This window comes from Copidosoma floridanum, unplaced genomic scaffold, assembly GCF_036245765.1.
Source record: "Copidosoma floridanum isolate Cflo_tuat_1 unplaced genomic scaffold, Cflo_Japanese_pri ptg000024l, whole genome shotgun sequence".
NCBI lineage: Eukaryota > Metazoa > Arthropoda > Insecta > Hymenoptera > Encyrtidae > Copidosoma > Copidosoma floridanum.
Genome location: NW_028321901.1, coordinates 5176682 through 5194275, shown reverse-complemented (window position 1 = coordinate 5194275; position 17594 = coordinate 5176682). Strand labels below are relative to the sequence as shown.

General features: G+C 42.9%; 4 protein-coding genes across 4 annotated transcripts; all 4 read right to left on the bottom strand.

Annotated features, from left to right (window-relative positions):
- Nucleotides 1–1600: 1600 nt before the first annotated feature.
- Nucleotides 1601–1942, bottom strand: LOC149374003 (uncharacterized). The gene has a single exon (XM_089595101.1). The coding sequence runs from the start codon at nucleotides 1940–1942 to the stop codon at nucleotides 1601–1603; it is 342 nt and encodes a 113-aa protein (XP_089451227.1).
- A 5156-nt stretch (nucleotides 1943–7098) lies between these two features.
- On the bottom strand, nucleotides 7099–8136 carry LOC149374002 (uncharacterized). Its single transcript, XM_089595100.1, has one exon. The coding sequence runs from the start codon at nucleotides 8134–8136 to the stop codon at nucleotides 7099–7101; it is 1038 nt and encodes a 345-aa protein (XP_089451226.1).
- A 419-nt stretch (nucleotides 8137–8555) lies between these two features.
- LOC111643953 (uncharacterized) lies at nucleotides 8556–11290 on the bottom strand. Its single transcript, XM_089595099.1, has 3 exons — nucleotides 10709–11290; nucleotides 8896–10410; nucleotides 8556–8804 (listed from the first exon to the last, which is right to left on the bottom strand). Exons 1-3 carry the CDS (start codon nucleotides 11288–11290, stop codon nucleotides 8556–8558), a joined length of 2346 nt encoding a protein of 781 aa, XP_089451225.1.
- A 3653-nt stretch (nucleotides 11291–14943) lies between these two features.
- LOC149374001 (uncharacterized) lies at nucleotides 14944–15837 on the bottom strand. The gene has a single exon (XM_089595098.1). The coding sequence runs from the start codon at nucleotides 15835–15837 to the stop codon at nucleotides 14944–14946; it is 894 nt and encodes a 297-aa protein (XP_089451224.1).
- Between the last annotated feature and the right edge of the window lie 1757 nt (nucleotides 15838–17594).

Genomic DNA, 17594 nt, shown 5'->3' with positions numbered 1-17594 from the left:
GCTTGTGTTATTTATTATTAATTATTTTGTATATTTATATATATATATGCTGGGCTTTTCTCGAGACTCGAGAAGCTTTGAAAGCCTCGAATGGAAAAACTTAGGGCAAATTCGGACTGCTGCCGAATTGAAGACAGTGAAAATTTGGTGTCTAATTTTCTGGAATAAATTTGAGCTTATGCCAGGGGTAGTAAAAGGATTTACAAAATGGTTTCACTTTAAACAATCAACAAATAAATTTACCAAAGAGACAGAGATTAACAATAATTTTTGAGATAATGGAATATCGTGATGCTATCAAAGAATACTCAAAATTTAGAGTAGATCAGCTTTACAAAGCAAGCTGTCTACGCTTCAAATTTGTCTGCCTATTCGACGAATAGTGAGTTGATCGTGCAGATAAAATTTACAACGCTTTAACAAGATCACGGCCTCGACACGACGATTAGTTGCCGTTCGTGCAGTTCTTATCTTTTTGAATGCTGCCTCTATTGCTTAGTAGTAGGCTAATAGGCCTTTAAGCGATAAAGATACTAAAAATTACAAATCCAGTGTGGAGTAGTAAATCTCTGCGGTGTTGCTGCTGCTTGGGCACATCTTTAGCCCGGAAAACGACTTTGCTGCGTTATACTGCTTGCTTGAGTATAATTGCTGTTGCGTAGGTACGTCTACTTCGCTCGAAGTCTGGACAGGGAGAGTTCCGCCAGCGTGCTGCTCGAGCCAGACCTACTCGTGGCAAGCCTCATCAAATGTTTTATACAATACGCGGGAAGGGAGAACAGACACACTCGCACAAGTGTATTAAATACGCACTTCTTGCGGGAGTGTGACCCTCTCCCTCTCGCACAGCAAAATCCGCGAGTTAAATTAAAAGAAATCTCGCAGCAACAGCGCAAAGACACTCGCCAGCGATACTTAAATTTATAAATGAACATATCGCCCGCCTTGACGCAACGAGCATAAAAAAAAAATCAAAATAAATTGAAAAAGGAAAAAAAAAAAGAAGCTTTTAATTCTAACGGGACAGGAAATCTTATGTGTGGATTAGAAGCTATCCCTATGTTACTTATCGAGATTGAGCAGCATTACAATGCATGGAGGCTAAACAAACAAAAACATTATAGTAAATAAGAAAGAAAAAAAAAAAAAAAAAAAAAATAGAGAAATAACAAAATTACAGAAGATTCAAGTAACTACACTAGCCACGAAAGCTACCTAACTTCTTTGGATTTTTTACAATCATTTTTATTTTTCTTTTTTTTTCTGTAGCCGAAGCGGATTTTGTTGGCAGTTGGTGGTAAAAGTTGACAAGCTCTGGCCCAGTAGGTTGTTTCACAAGCTTTACTACTGAACGAGTGAACGTGGATGTGGCCGTCTTGACAGTGACAACTCGCACAAGCCCGTCAGCCCCTGAATGTGCTTCGATGACCAAGCCAAGGCGCCACTGAGTTGGAGGCGAGAGCTCGTCCGTCAACAGAACGACGTCCCCCTTTTGCAAGTTTGGCTCTGGGTCCAACCATTTATTTCGACGCTGCAAAAGATGTAGGACCTCCTTTCTCCAACGTGACCAAAAGGAGTCTCTAAGGTTGCCCAGCAACCATCACCGGTCGTTGAGTGAAATGGGCTGAGTTGCTTCGTCGTACGGCTCTGGAGATGACAGCAAAGATGAGCCCGTCAAAAAATGCGCCGGAGTGAGAGCGACTGCGTTTTTGGGATCTGTGCTGAGGGGGCACAGCGGCCTAGAATTAAGGCATGCCTCGATTTTCGCAGCCAACGTCGACAGCTCCTCGAAGGTAAGCGAGTGATCTCCGATGACTCTGCGGAAATGGTGCTTGAAAATACGCACCGCCGCTTCCCAGAGTCCGCCGAAATGTGGGGAACGTGGCGGAATGAACGACCATTGGGTGCATTGGGTAGCCAAAGTTGATACCACGCTGTCCATAAAGGGTGACGTGATGTTAAGGAATGACAGTGGTAAAGGCAATAAATATATGTGTGTTGTAAAAGACTTTTATTGATAACGGCTTGGATGTTGAGAGCTACATACAGCGGTGTGCTCTGCTTGTAAGCTATACTCGGACTGACTGTCACACCCACTTTAGCAGTACAACGACAGAGAAGCAAAGTACGTTTACACTCCCACTTATAGCTCCCAAAGCACACACACACACATGGTGACATACATTATCACGCTCTCATACAACATAAAATTAATTGCCAATTATAACACGCCCCTTCAATTAATTTTTTTTTTGAATAAACTACAACATGAGGAATATATGAACATAACAGTTATAAAAACGTTCTTTCAACAACTATAAATATAAAATTTTTAACTTGAATATAAAAGTCCTTTAAAAAAAAAACTTAATGCAAAAGTTATTCGTACACTTAAATTAGTCTACTGGCACTACACTTGAATTAAATTTATTTCACTGTTGAATTTCTTGAGTCTATCACCATTCACAGGTTTAGTGAGAGGATCTGCTAACATTTGAGTTGATGGTAAGAATTCGATTGAGATCTCCTTGGAGTCCAGCTTCTCCTTCAAAAAATGATGACGGGTATTGATATGCTTTGTCCTAGGACTGAATTTAACATTTGTAGCCAAATCAATCGCCCCTTTGTTATCGCACTTGATTACTACAGGTACATTTGATTGAATACACAGCTCACCGCATAGGTTTCTTAACCATATGGCTTCTTGTGCGGCTGATGACATTGCTAGGTACTCCGCTTCGGTGCTCGATAAAGCGACAGTTTGTTGCCTGCGCGAATTCCAGCTTATTGCGCCTCCTTGCATTTTAAAGATGTAACCAGATGTGGATCTCGGGTCTGCGGGCTCAGAAGCCCAGCTTGCATCACAATATCCTACTAAAGTTAAGTCCGCATCCCTAGAAAACAGCAAGGAATAATTCAAAGTACCTCGCAGATACCTAAGCACTCTTTTGACAGCATTCCAATGGTTTTGGTCATTGGATAAATTGAATCTGCTCAAGGAACCAACAGCATAGGCCAAATCTGGTCTTGTGCCCTGAACAAGATACTATAATGATCCCATAATACTTTGATAATGACTATTACTATTTGATCCATCAGCAGCAGATTCAAGGGAACAAGAGGCATCCATGGGGCTCGTGCACAGGTTACAGTCATCCATGCCATACTGTTGTAAAACTTTCTTTGCATAATTTGATTGACTTAAAGAGAGTTGTCCATTGACTCTGTCTCGTGTAACTGCGATGCCCAAAAATCTTTGCACTGGTCCTAAATTTCTGACAGGAAACACCCCTGACATTTCAGTATCAACCATTTGCAGATACCTTGGTGTATTGCTGAAGGCAAGGATATCATCCACAAAAACAGCTAGAATGATAATTTTTCTTTCTGAAAAATGGTAATAGATGCAGCGATCATATTGCGATTGTTCTAAGTTCATCGAAAGAAGGAAGCGATTTAATCTAGAGTTCCAATTCCGACTGCCTTGCTTGAGTCCGTAAATAGCCTTTTGGAGTCTACAAACCATATCACTTTGATCCCGTGGCAGTAGTCCCTCCGGCGCTTTCATGTAAATCTCTTCATCGAGGTGTCCATGCAAAAAGGCGGTTTCGACGTCGAAATGAATAATATCTAAATCAAGTCGAGCCGCATGGGCAAACAAGAGTCGAAGACTCGTAAAACGAACTACTGGTGAGTATGTGTCGTCGTAATTTACACCACGTATCTGAGAAAAACCTTGAGCTACCAACCTGGCTTTGTATGATACAGCATTATCCGGTCCAATTTTTTTTTTATAGACCCATTTTGAACCTATAAGCTGCTTGTCGGCCGGAAGCTTGCATAAATCCCATGTGTGGTTCTTAGTAAGTGACGTGATTTCTCGCTTCATAGCATCAATCCATTGATTGCTCTCGGTTGAATGTACAGCTTCAGAGAAGTTCCGTGGTTCGTTTTTTGCAGATATGCTACTATATACTACATAGTCATCCAGCCTTTTCGGGGTCTTGCGTTGTCGTTGAGATCTTCTGGTCGTTTCTTCAACAGCTTCATCAGAACTCTCCTGATCTTCTTCACGCGACATGCTTGCTGGCAAATTTCTAGGACCTATAGGAGCTGTATGAGTCGAAGCAGTTGGATGCTGAGATGGCACATTGAATTTGCTCAGTGAATCCAGAGGTATAAAAGTATACTCCTGTGACGAGCCATGATGTTCATCAAATACAACATCTCTGACGGTGATAACTTTCTTCGAAGTCTCATCCCACACACGATAGCCCTTGGTGGTAAGACTATAGCCTAAAAATATACACGGCTTAGATTTGGGGTCTAATTTACTTCTTTGTTGCTCCGGTACTAATGCCATAGCTTTGCATCCAAAAACTCTAATATGAGACAGATCAGGCTTCTGATTTGACCAGACCTCCTCTGGTGTTTTACCATTGAGTACTATCCGAGGCGATCGATTTATGATGTATGCTGCAGTTGCAGCAGCTTCTGCCCAAAACTTCTTCGGCAGTTGAGACTCGGACAGCATACATCTAATCTTTTCAAGGAGTGAACGGTTGACACGTTCAGCTCTGCCATTCTGCTGTGGGTTGTGTGGCACAGTTGTTTGATGACAAATTCCATGTTCGTCAAATAAATCCCTCAGCTCCTTGTTGACATACTCGGTGCCATTATCTGTACGAAGGGTTTTTACAGAAATATTGAACTGATTTGACATAAATTTCAAAAAATGTTTGATGCATGACACAGTCTTGTCCTTAGATGGTAAAAAATAAATGAACAATTTACGTGAGTAGTCATCCAGTAGTGTCAAAATATATTTGCATCCTCCAATTGATACCGTATCCATTTGACAAAGATCAGAGTGTACTAATTCCAGCCTGGATGAAGCACGTTTTGTACTTGACTGAAAATGAGCTTTTATATGCTTACCAGACACACACGATGGACAGTAGTTAATAGTCTGAGAAACATCAAAATCAATTCCTGTAGCAGCACCCTTGAGCAATTGTTTAAGGTATTGGGTGTTCAAATGTCCCATACGTCTGTGCCACAGTAAAATATCTTGTGAGGACGAGGCAGCGAGAGCACCTACTGTATTTGCTGATGCCTTAGAACCATCACTAATAGAATTTAGTTCTACTTGATATATATTATTATGATTAATCGAACCTTGAAATATAACACAATTTTGTGGATTCAAAATATCACACTCTGTGTCTCTGAAATGCACTTTGTAACCGTTCTTCGTCATCAAACCAATAGACAGCAAATTACAATTAAGTTCGGGCACATATAATACACCAGACAAGTTCACATTACACTGAGTTTGTTTGTATTTACACTTGAGCGCGAGGTCTCCTTCAGCCTCTACGCTCGCTCTTCTCTTATCGGCAACTATAACATCTTTGACTTTCGAATTTCGGAGTGCCTTGAATATCGCTTTGTTGCCACTCATGTGCTTAGAAGCACCCGAGTCGAGAATCCAATTGTTGTTTTCTATTCGGCTCTCTTGTGTTGACAAACTTTGAGACAGGAACGCACACGTAGCTTCAGCGTCTTCTTTGTCTTCTAACTGCTCCGACTCAACTGTATTTACATTGGCGCGTTTTCTTTTCGCGCGACAATTCTTAGAAACGTGGCCCATTTTATTACAATTAAAGCAGCGTATTTTCTTAACTTGAAAATTTTCGTTGCCTTTATTTTGAGAATTTACTCCTGGCTTATAATTCGGCTGAGTATAAAAACCTTCCACGGCTTCTGCCGATACATCCTGTGATTTTACGTGCTGTAGTAACTTGATCTTGACTAGATCGGAAGTCACCGGCTGTCCCGAACCTTCTAGCGACAAGGTCAACGGCTCATATTGGGGCGGCAAACCAGCTAACATTAAAGCGCCGACTAATTCGGTATTTAAATTCATGCCGATGCATGCTAATTGATCCGCAGTGTCCAGTATTTGACAAACGTAATCCTCAAGAGACGCACAATTTTCCAAACGCGTAGTAGCGACTTTGCGCAATAATGTTACCTTACGCATAATGCCGGAGTCGTTGTACGCTTTATCTAAGGCCTCCCATGCTTGCTTTGCCGAACAGTTGCTAGGTAGATGAGAATACAACTTTGGGTCGATGGTGAGTATGATGCGCGCTCTTGCTTTAGCTAATTTTGATGGATCCTGCGTGATTGTTCCACTTGTCGGTGCTTCGATAGCATCCCAAAGGTCCTCGGATTGGAGCCAAGCCTGTAGCGAAATGGCCCAATGTTTATAGTTGTCTCTTCCTGTGAGTCGAGTTACTCCCATCCACGGAGATTGCTGGAGTGCGGCCATTATATACGGAGCTCGCGATTTTATACTTTTACTTGAAACGGCACACTAACGGTATTGCACTTTAACTAGGGTCTGGGCCCATAACCTGATGTTAAGGAATGACAGTGGTAAAGGCAATAAATATATGTGTGTTGTAAAAGACTTTTATTGATAACGGCTTGGATGTTGAGAGCTACATACAGCGGTGTGCTCTGCTTGTAAGCTATACTCGGACTGACTGTCACACCCACTTTAGCAGTACAACGACAGAGAAGCAAAGTACGTTTACACTCCCACTTATAGCTCCCAAAGCACACACACACACATGGTGACATACATTATCACGCTCTCATACAACATAAAATTAATTGCCAATTATAACATGACGACTTGGCGAAGAGCGCTTGCAGCTCCTTATCAGCTTTTTTAAAGGTTGTTGCGTTATCCGAATAAAGTTTCTTGCTTACCCCTCTACGAGCGCAGAACCGTGCATAGGCTGCAAGAAAAGCATCTGTGGATTAATCCGAAACAATTTCAATGTGTACAGCTCGCGTAAATAGGCAAATAAATATTGCGACGTAGCCTTTTGTAGATTTTGCCCCTCGGCCTCTGAAAAACAGCACAGGGATGGGCCCTGCGTAATCCAGTCCGGTAACGGCAAATGCACGAGACGGCGTCGTTCGGTCAGCAGGCAAGGGGCCCATCTGCTGGGCAGAGCATCTGCCATCAAATCTTGTGCAGTGGACGCATCGCCTGTAGACTCCTGCTGCTACGGCCGGGCCTCAAGTGATCCAGAGCGAGCGGTAGATATGGGACAACATAAGTTGCGTGCCACCATGAAGCGTTAACTTGTGCACTTCTTTGACGAGTCGTTTGACCAGAATGCATCCCCATGGTAGCACAACTGGATGCTTCTCGTTGTAAGGTATCGGCGAATAATGTAGTCGACCTTCCACTCGGATCAAACCCCGTTCGCAGATAAAAGAACTGAGACGAGCCAGTGGACTACGCTTGGAAAGCGGCTTATTCGCTAGCAATTGCTTTCGCTCCTCCTTATAATGTTGTTGCTGGATGGCTCTGTAACAAAAATTTTGGGCAAAAGCCCTCTCCCGTAGTGAGATGAATTTGTTACTTTCTCGTGGCTTATCATCTGGTTTCTGAAGCCAGCGCCCACAGTAGCCCAAGATGCGCAGTATTTTCTCAAAATCAGAAAACTTTTGCAGCGACGGCAAACAGCTGCAACCTGCGACCAAACTGGCTTCCTCGTCATTCCTCTCCTTGGCTGCAAGAGCATGCGTCTCCTCAATGGCTTGAGCGCTCAAAGGGACGGATGACGGCCAGGTTGCTTCTAGTAGCGGAAGCCAAGCGGGTCCGTGCCACCAGAGCCGAAATGTAGCAAGGTCTGCGGGACTAAGGCCTCGCGTTGCACAGTCCGCAGCGTTGTCAGCAGATCTCACATGCCTCCAAATAGCTGATGGAATTCGAGTGATGATCTCGCTTGTACGGTTGGCAATGAAGGTTTGCCACCTGGACGGGTGATCTTTCAACCACTCCAGTACAACTCGTGAGTCTGACCAGCAGTGGATCGCTGTCAGTGGACGATGCAACGAATTGAGGAGATACGAAGTCAGTCGAGATAGCAGTGTAGCAGCACAGAGCTCTAGCCTTGGCAGCGACTGCACCTTCGTAGGCGCGACCTTGGTTTTCGCTACAAGCAGCATAGGCGTAGACCCAGGCACCACTAAGTAAACTGCTGCAGCATAAGCCCTTTGCGAGGCATCGGCGAATCTGTGCAGCTGCCAGTCGTCATTCTCCTTCATGTTTATCCACCTTGGAATTCGGATCCTTGGTACGTCTGAAAGATTGGCTCGGAATTGCAACCATCGAGCTTGCAGAGACTGCGTTGTAGTAGCGTCCCAGTCCACCTTATCGATTCACAAATCTTGCATAATGATTTTGGCAATGACAATCATTGGTGCTAGCCATCCTATAGGGTCAAACAAACGAGCAATATCAGACAAGATTAAGCGTTTAGTTACTTCGCATGGTGAGTGCGTTTTGGTGACCGAAAACATGAATTTATCTTCTTGGGGGAGCCACTTAAGGCTAAGAGTAGATATTACCTCGTCTGCTTTTACATTCACCACACCCGTAGACGTTTAAATCAAACCTGATAGCAGCTGTGGTTCATTCACTGCCCATTTGCTAAGGGCCATACCAGCAGTCCCTAACAGAGCAATCAGTGGGCACGTCGTCGCAGCGCCTCTTCAACCGTGCCTGCTCCGGCGAAGAGATCATCAACATAGAGCGTATGTTGCAGGATTGCAGCGGCATCTGGATAGTCGGCAGCTCCATCGATGGCCAGCTGCTTCATCACGCGAAGAGCTAAAAATGGAGCAGACGCAGTGCCGCACGTCACCGTGGTGCATCTGTGGTCCTTCGACGGCTGATTGCTATCCTTGCCAGAGAATTCGCTGCCAATCCGCATCTTTGGGATGTGCCAGTATTTGCCTAAACATCTGGATAACGTCAGTAGTAAACGCATATCTTAATTGCCTCCAAAGTGTTAACACTATTGCGATATCGGTCTGCAACTTTGGGCCAGGCAAGAGCAAATCATTAAGGGCGATCCCATTGCGAGATTTTTGCGACGCGTTGAAGACTACGCGGATTTTTTCTATATTGTCGGACTTTACTACTGCATGATGAGGAATATAAAAACTGGGCCTGTTGATTTGCGATACCGAAACAGACTCCATGTGCTGCAGCTCAATATACTCGCACATGAAAGCCTTGTAGCGCTCAGCAAGTTGAGAATTGTGCTGCAGTCGCCACTCAGAGCGAGCCAGACACGCTGCAGCAATATCACGAGAGCCAAGAAAATTGGGTCTCTTAGCGAAAGGTAGACGAACTACAAAACGACCGTTTTCATTACGAGAATACGAATTTGCGAAAAGCTCCTCACACTTTTCTTCGTCAGCGGTCAACAAGGACTTACGAGGAACTTCTTCTATCTCCCAAAATCTTGAGACAAGTTGAGATAGCGAAGGTTCCGTGTGCGTGTGAAACGCGCGAATCGACGAGCTTTGCGGGTTACCAGAATCGATAGCTCCAGTTAGCAACCAACCGAATACCGATTGCTGAGCTAGTGTAGTACCTGCCAGACCCCTGACCAAACCTTCCATAATTAAAGCTGGATAAACATCAGCCCCTAAAATTACATCGATTTTTGCAGGATCAGTATAGTCTGGATCTGCTAGATCTAGGCCCTCGAGATGCGGCCAATTCCCTCGCGTGAGCTTTTGCTTTGGCAAGCACCTAGTAAGCTCATTAAGAACTAAAGCCGAAAAACCCATTGCAAAATTTTGTTTTTTGTTTGTCTTTAGAATACCGTGAGCAATAGAATAGCATCTAGAAGAAGTCTCTGCTCCGACACCGATTACCGAAAGCGAGGTTTTCTCGGAATCAAGCTTGAGAAAATTCACCGTGCCCTTTGAAATAAAGCATTTTTCTGCACAGGGATCGATTAATGCGCGAACTTCTAGAGATTTACCGGCCAAATTGGCAACTATAACGCGGGCTGTTGCCAGAAGTACCGTTGCTCCTACAGAGGCACTATGTGATGCGATTTCACCGCCCGAATCAGCAGAAGTAGCAGCAGCGCCAGTGACCTGTGTGGCATTATTATTGTTATTCGTTTTTGGAAAGCCACGATTGCTTGAATCCTGAATTTGAAAATTAGCCGGATGAAGCTTAGTATGATGCGCTGCCCGGCATGTAAAACACCGATGCTTTGAGGTGCATTTGTCAGCGAAATGCTCTTTCTTAAAACAATTAAGACAAAGTTTAGCTTTTTTGCAGAACTCTAAACGTTGAGAAGGCGTTTTAGCATTGAACTGACTACAATGATGCAGCCAGTGATTGTTTCTACAAAGATCGCATGAAGGGCCGGACTTCGAGTCTGTTGACTCAACAGTCTGGGCATTATTGGCTGTCACACGATTGGAGAAACGAAAAGCCGAATTATTCGCTTTCTTGCCACTCGATTCACAGGTCTCAGTTGTAGCGCGTGCTTGCTCTAACGTTTGAATATGCTTCTCAAAAAAACGTAATAACACGTCATAATTTGAGAAACCGTCAACCGCACTCTGCGAAACCTCCCACGCTTCTCAAGAGTTTAAATCGAGCTTTCGAATAATGCAATGCACGAACCAGTTATCATAGTGCTCAATGGGGCAAGTCAGATCACGAAGCGCTCGAACAGCTTCCTCGACTTGGTCCATATCATATACCATTCAAGTCCTGAATATTGCGAGCTTTGACTAACGGTAGCTGTATTAAGTTCTCGAGAGTATTAAAAAGGCGAATTCGCGGATTGTCATAACGCCGTACTAGCTTGTCCCACGCTACATCAAAATTCGTTTCAATCACGTCAAGACCCTTTAAACGTTCCGCCGGTTGGCCTTGAACTGCGTTAAGCAAATGTTGTAGTTTTTCTACTCGCGGGATATCGACCTTATCCTTAATTAGCGAGCAAAATCGCTGTTTTAAGCTCTCCCATTCTCCTAGGCTGCCGGAGAACGTGGGTAACGAAATGCTTGGGAGTGTTAATCGAGAAGAAGACGCGTTAGAATTTTGTACAAAATGCTGTGAAGCTGGTGGGTTCTGTTGAGGGGGTTGCGGATTTAGCTCTGCTAGCTTACCACGTGATCTAGCACGCGCGCTCGAATACTCAACTTCGACCGAAGTACAGAGATCGTCGCGAAAATACTCTCTATCTTTCAATTGATCCTCGAACTTGAGAAAATCATCGTGTCCTTCCTCAAACCTTGACCAATATCTCTCGAGCAACTCTAGACGCGTATTGAAATGATCTGCAATTTGTGCCCCTGCACCTGCCTTTTCCGTTGAATTTACAAAAAAATTCACGATATGTTTGTACCCGCTGAGCTGAGATTTTAAAATCTCTTCCATAATGACTAATTCAAGAGAATAGGACGGTACTCAATACTATGTAGTATAGCAATGTAGCGTTAGCAATCGCTGATTTGTTTTGAAAAAATCGATATATACACAGGCTTACCGTCCCTATCACCTCTCTCCCTTTACTTGGTCTCGTCCAACGCCGAAGAATACAAGCCTGCGAGAATCAAGCTTGACTTGGGGCTGTGAAGGTTGCTAAGAAGGGGAAAAGCCTGGTCACCGGAACGAAGTTCCTCACAAAGAGGAAACGGTGATAGCTTTCCTTGTGCGCTCCAAATGCCTCTCTCTCTTTCTCTCTCTCTCCGATGGTGGCGATTTGTTTTGGACGATTGCGTGCTCGATAACGTTACGGTGGCCTGTTGACGGCCGCGTCCAACGATAGATCTGTTTTCCAGAAAAACAACCACGCTCTGCTACCAAAATGTATGTTTATATATATATGTGCTGGGCTTTTCTCGAGACTCGAAAAGCTTCGAAAGCCTCGAATGGAAAAACCCAGGGCAAATTTGGACTACTGCCAAATTAATGACAGTGAAAATTTGTTGTCTAATTTTCTCGAATAAATTTGAGCTTCTGCGAGGGGTAGTGAAAGGATTTACAAAATGGTTTTACTTTAAACAATCAACAAATACACTTACCAAAGAAAAAGAGATTAACAATAATTTCTGAGATAATGGAATATCGCGACGCTATCAAAGAATACTCGAAATTCAGACTAGATTAGCTTTACAAAGCAAGCTGTCTACGCTTTAAATTTATCTGCTGATTCGACAAATAGCGAGTCGATCGTGCAGATAAAATTTACAGCGCTTCAACAAGATCACTGCCTCGACACGACGATTAGCTAGCCGTTCGTGCAGTTCTTATCTAGTTGAATGCTGCCTCTATTGCTTAGGCCTTTAAGAGATAAAGATACTAAAAATTACAAATCCAGCGTGGAGTAGTAAATCTCTGCAGTGTTGCTGCTGCTCGGGCACATCTTTAGCCCGGAAAACGACTTTGCTGCGTTATACTGCTTGCTTGAGTATAATTGCTGTTGCGTAGGTACGTCTACTTCGCTCGAAGTCTGGACAGGGAGAGTTCCGCCAGCGTGCTGCTCGAGCCAGACCTACTCGTGGCAAGCCTCATCAAATGTTTTATACAATACGCGGGAAGGGAGAACAGACACACTCGCACAAGTGTATTAAATACGCACTTCTTGCGGGAGTGTGACCCTCTCCCTCTCGCACAGCAAAATCCGCGAGTTAAATTAGAAAAAAACTCGCAGCAACAGCGCAAAGACACTCGCCAGTAATACTTAAAGTCATAAATGAACATATTCATTTGAGGTGGCTCCAGCGCCTAGTGGCGTATTAAAATGGGGAGACTAAAAACTTATCATTATTTTCTTAAAAATATGGTATAAAATTATCGTACAGACTGTTGTAAGCCATATTCTACATTTTATCTGTTACTTTGGTGAGTTAATTTAAAAAAACAAAAAAGTTTTATGGTGCCCTAATTGATGAACTGTTACGGTACGCTCCTAAGTTCAAGAGTAGTTATACCTATATATATGTACTCTGCAGAATGCAGACAGCTGTGAGCTGACCAATTGCACTCGAAACTGTATACTTAGTCTCCGAATATTTAAAGATTTTGTTCGATAACAAGACACTTTTCTCATGTCATCTAAAACTGCGTAATAATATATACAAGATAGTATGTTTTTTACACCGTACGGGTTATTTATATAAGTGCAGCCGTAGGTTGTATATCGCGTAAGCTTGCATTTCCTATCTAACCCGTCTTAAAACTACGATTTTGTAAGCATGATTTCTTACAATTTTCATCGTCAACCTTAATTTTTTTTCATACGAATAGAAAGATGGGAATTCAAAGAATATAATTCAATATTATTAACCTTGGTTGGGTTATTTATAATTTTAACATTGAGGCCACTGGAGCCACCTTAACTACTTTGCCAGTAAGCGCCCCGAGTCTTGAGGTGATAGTCGCTTGTGTTATTTGAATAATTAATTATTAGCAGAGTGGCCAGTAAGCGCTCTAGGTCATCAGGTGATAGGCGCTTGTGTTATTTATTAATAATTATTTATTTAGAAGAGTGGCCATTAACCGCCTTGGGTCATTAGGTGATGAACGCTTGTTTTATTAATAATTATTTTCTTAAGAGAGTTGCCAGTATGCGAACCAAGTCACTGAGTGATAGGCGCTTGTGTTATTAATTATTAATTATCTATTTAACAGAGTTGCCAGTAAGCACCCTGATTCATGAGGTGATAGGCGCTTGTGTTATTTATTAATAATTATTTATTAAACAGAGTTGCCCGTAAGCGCCCCAAGTCACTGAGTGAAAGGCGCTTGTAATATTTATTAATATTTATTAATTTAACAGAGTTGCCAGTAAGCGCCCCGGGTCATAAGGTGATAGGCGCTTGTGCTATTTATAATTATATATTTTACAGAGTTGTCAGTAAGCACAACAAGTCACTGAGTGATAGGCGCTTGTGTTATTTATTAATATTTATTAATTTAACAGAGTTGCCAGTAAGCGCCCCGGGTCATCAGGTGATAGGCGCTTGTGTTATTGATAAATAATTATCTATTTAGCAGAGTTGCCCGTAAGCGCCCCGGGTCATGAGGTGATAGGCGCTTGTGTTATCAATAATCATTTATTTAACAGAGTTGCCAGTAAGTGTTCTAAGTCACTGAGTGATAGGAGCTTGTTTTATTTATAATTTTTTATTTAACGTAGTTGCCAGTAAGCACCTCGGGTCATAAAGTCATAGGCGCATGGGTTATGATTAATCATTTATTTAACAGAATTGCCAGTCAGTGCCCCAGGTCATGAGGTGATAGGCCATTGTGTTATGGATAAATATTTATTCAACAGAGTGGCCAGTAAGCGCACTAGGTCATCGGGTGATAGGTGCTTGTGTTTGTAACGAATATTTGATTTTTTAAGGGAGAGGCCAGTAAGCAACTTGATATGAGTCATTGGGTGATAGGTGCTTGTGTCATTTATTGATAATTATTTATTTAACAGAGTAGCCAGTAAGCGCCCTAGCGCCCTAGGTCATCGGTTGATAGGCGCTTGTGTTTGTAACGAATATTTTATTTTTTAAGAGAGAGGCCAGTAAGCAACTCGAGTCATTGGGTGATAGGCACCGAGGCTTTTAGATTTTCGGGAGTACGCCGCATGCGCAGTGCGCAATCACCCTCTCATCATAGAGCAAGCCGGAGCGGAAGACCCTGCTTATACAGAAATCGCTCTGAAAACTGTTTGTAAAAGTATTTAATACGATAATATATAACAAGACAAGAAAAAAATTTATAAATAGAACTAGGAAGAAAAAGGTAATATTTATGAAAACTATTGAGCTTCTTGGTGAAAAAACCACGTGGTATTACAAAACCACCTGGTTGTAAAAACTATGTGGCATTTTGAGACAAAAACTACGTGGTAAACCACGTGGTAAAACTATGTGGTTTACCACGTGGTAAAACCACGTGGTTATTTTCAATAGAGTCAGCACCAGTGTCAATAAGAAAAATTTTACCTAAGTTTAAGTCCCGGATATGGTGGCGCTTAGAAGCAATTGATGAGTTACCCTCTCTCAAAGCCTCTACTTGAGGAGAGTGATTTAGTTTCCCGAGTCAGAAGGCTTGGGCCAAGAGCAGTTGCCCTTGCAGTAGTGTGCCTTATCTCCATATTTATTGTGGAGGGCACACAAACCATTAGAAGGTACTGAAGAATCACCGTATGACTTGGCATCCGGCCCAGCCGTTGTACTTTTTGAACGACCACGAGATTTACGATTAGAGTTTTTCTCTAGCTTGTCAAGTTTTGAACTCATTTGAGTTAACATTTCTTGAATTTTGCTAAGCGAAAAACTAACAGCATTGACACTGGGAGATGAAACCTCAGCACCAAGGGTTGAGATCTGGTTGACAGATCCAGCTGAATCCATGTATCTGTCTGCAGCCGCGGCCAACTCCGACAACGAATCAATATTGTGGATTGACAGTGCGGACCGACAAGGCTCGGTAAGCTGCTCAAGAAAGACAGATCTGAGGACTGCTTCCGAAGCACCCGACTGCAAGGACTTCATCCTGTCTAAAACTGTTGAAGGTTTCCCATCGAGAGAGACCTGGCCCCGAAGCAGCTGTCTGAGACGTTGCTCAGGTGAGCCACCATACCTATTGATCACTTTCCTCTTAACCTGTTCATAAAGGTCAGCCGGGCGAGGATCTTCATTCAGGAGGTCCATGACACAAGCGACAGTGTCCATGTCAAATTTCTCTGCCCCAAAGTCTGCCTTCGTAGAGGAAACTGTGATTTTGGCATTGCGAAAGGCAATTTCTGCCAAGGAAAACCACGCAAGAGGATTGGCACGATCAAAAGTAGAAATCTTGGGAGACTTATATGCAGCTATCTGTGGAGTACCCTGAGTTGCAGGCACCTGCTGCTGAACTTCAGGCAGCTGAGCCATGAGATCTTCCATCTTAACCTCCATTTCTTCCAATGATAAAGCCATGGTTACGAAAATCAGAGGAATATTTAGCCCTCAGAATGCCAGCGAGAAGAAAACACTGTGAAAGAATGCACACCGAAGGTCCAAGTTCTACTCTGGGAGTCTGAGGGATTCGCAAAAGCTAAACTACGCAACAGTTCCACATGTATAAAATTCGCGCTTGGTCTGTCCACGCAGAAGCAGCAAAAATTGTAAAAATAAAAAAATGTTGACCTGTAAAAGCTAGATAAAGGACACCTATGCGCTGTTAATAGGCTTGCCACAGGTTTTTGATCTAGCTGGAATCAGTGCTAATGTAACAAATAATTAAATGTACTCGCAGGTACCAATGTCAAAATTAATGAGCCACTGATTCGAATTTTAAGTAGTGTAGTGTGCTTGCGAGCTGTAAGGAGGCTACGGCAAACACAAAGATTACAATAAAAAGAAAATGTTACTGTGACGAAAACAATGAGCAGTAAATAATATTACTCTAATGATTATACAGGTCACAAAGCACAAACCACTACTATCTAACTAAAGTAATTGGTTACAAAAATTAGCGGCTAAGGAAAGGGGTAAGAGGACACCTGTCTCTGCACCACGTCTTAACCCACGTAAACACTTAAATCTAGTCACTTAATGTCACTACAAAAGTTATTAATTTAAAACTTATTCACTTTTATGTAAAACGTTATACTTGCTTGAACTGTCCACACACTATACCACTGTTGAAAGGGCGTGGAAGAGGACGTAGCAGGAACGGCGACGATGGCAGGGCGTGCAGAAGCACGCGGCAGCGACAGCGACGAAGAAGGCGTGTTTAACACGCAGCACCCCGGAGAACAGGCGTATAGTACGTATGAGGCTCTTTTACAGTCAAGCTTGAATCAGATGGCGCCAGGGTACGTCGCAGCTGTCATGGCCGTCTCACTCACACAACATTACTTTTTAGTATTGTATGTATACAGGAAATTAAAGTGTAGTGGTAAAGCGCAATATTTGAAATTTTTAAATGAATAAGGAAGACAAGAAAGAATATCATGGGAGCTTAAAAGTTTCAGAATTGAAAAAGCTTTTAAAAGGGAAAGGAGCAAGAGTCAGTGGAAGAAAAGCAGAACTCGTGGACAGGTAAGTTTACATTTTAGGTTATATTTACAAGGCTATTTATGTATTTGTTTACTAATGATTGGTCTCCCAATTGCTTCGAGCCACTTTTTTTTATCATACTATCAGAAGGAAATTTAAATTTCATTTTCTTATAGCAGGATATTACACTGCTCTTCATTTTTCCTACTATCTTTAAACATAAATGCAAACAAAAATTGTCTGCAAACAACAGCAATCATTTACGAAGGTTATGTCTTCTGCTTTGCTCATCACACAGATATGCTCACGGACACAATACACAACTGTAAATTTGACGGTGTGTAAGTGCGACGGCCACGACAGCCGCGACGTGCCCTGGCGCCATCTGATTCAAGCTTGACTGTAAAAGAGCCTCATACCAACACGCAACAGTTCCAGGAAAAGCTGCACCTTCTCTCCTTGCTGTGCCGATGGTTGGAGACAAAGGGAGCTTCCAAGATGGCCACCTTCTGCCAGCAAAAATCTCACCTCTCGAACGTCGGGGTCACCAATATGGGATTATGTCCGTAATGCCGAGGTAGACTCTGGGATCAGGACGGGCTCATAAGCCCAGGAGTTCAGTCGAGAAGGAGAAATCAAGGAGCCAATTCGTAACTGCTGTTACGGGGTGCAGCCGATGTGGAGTAGCGAGG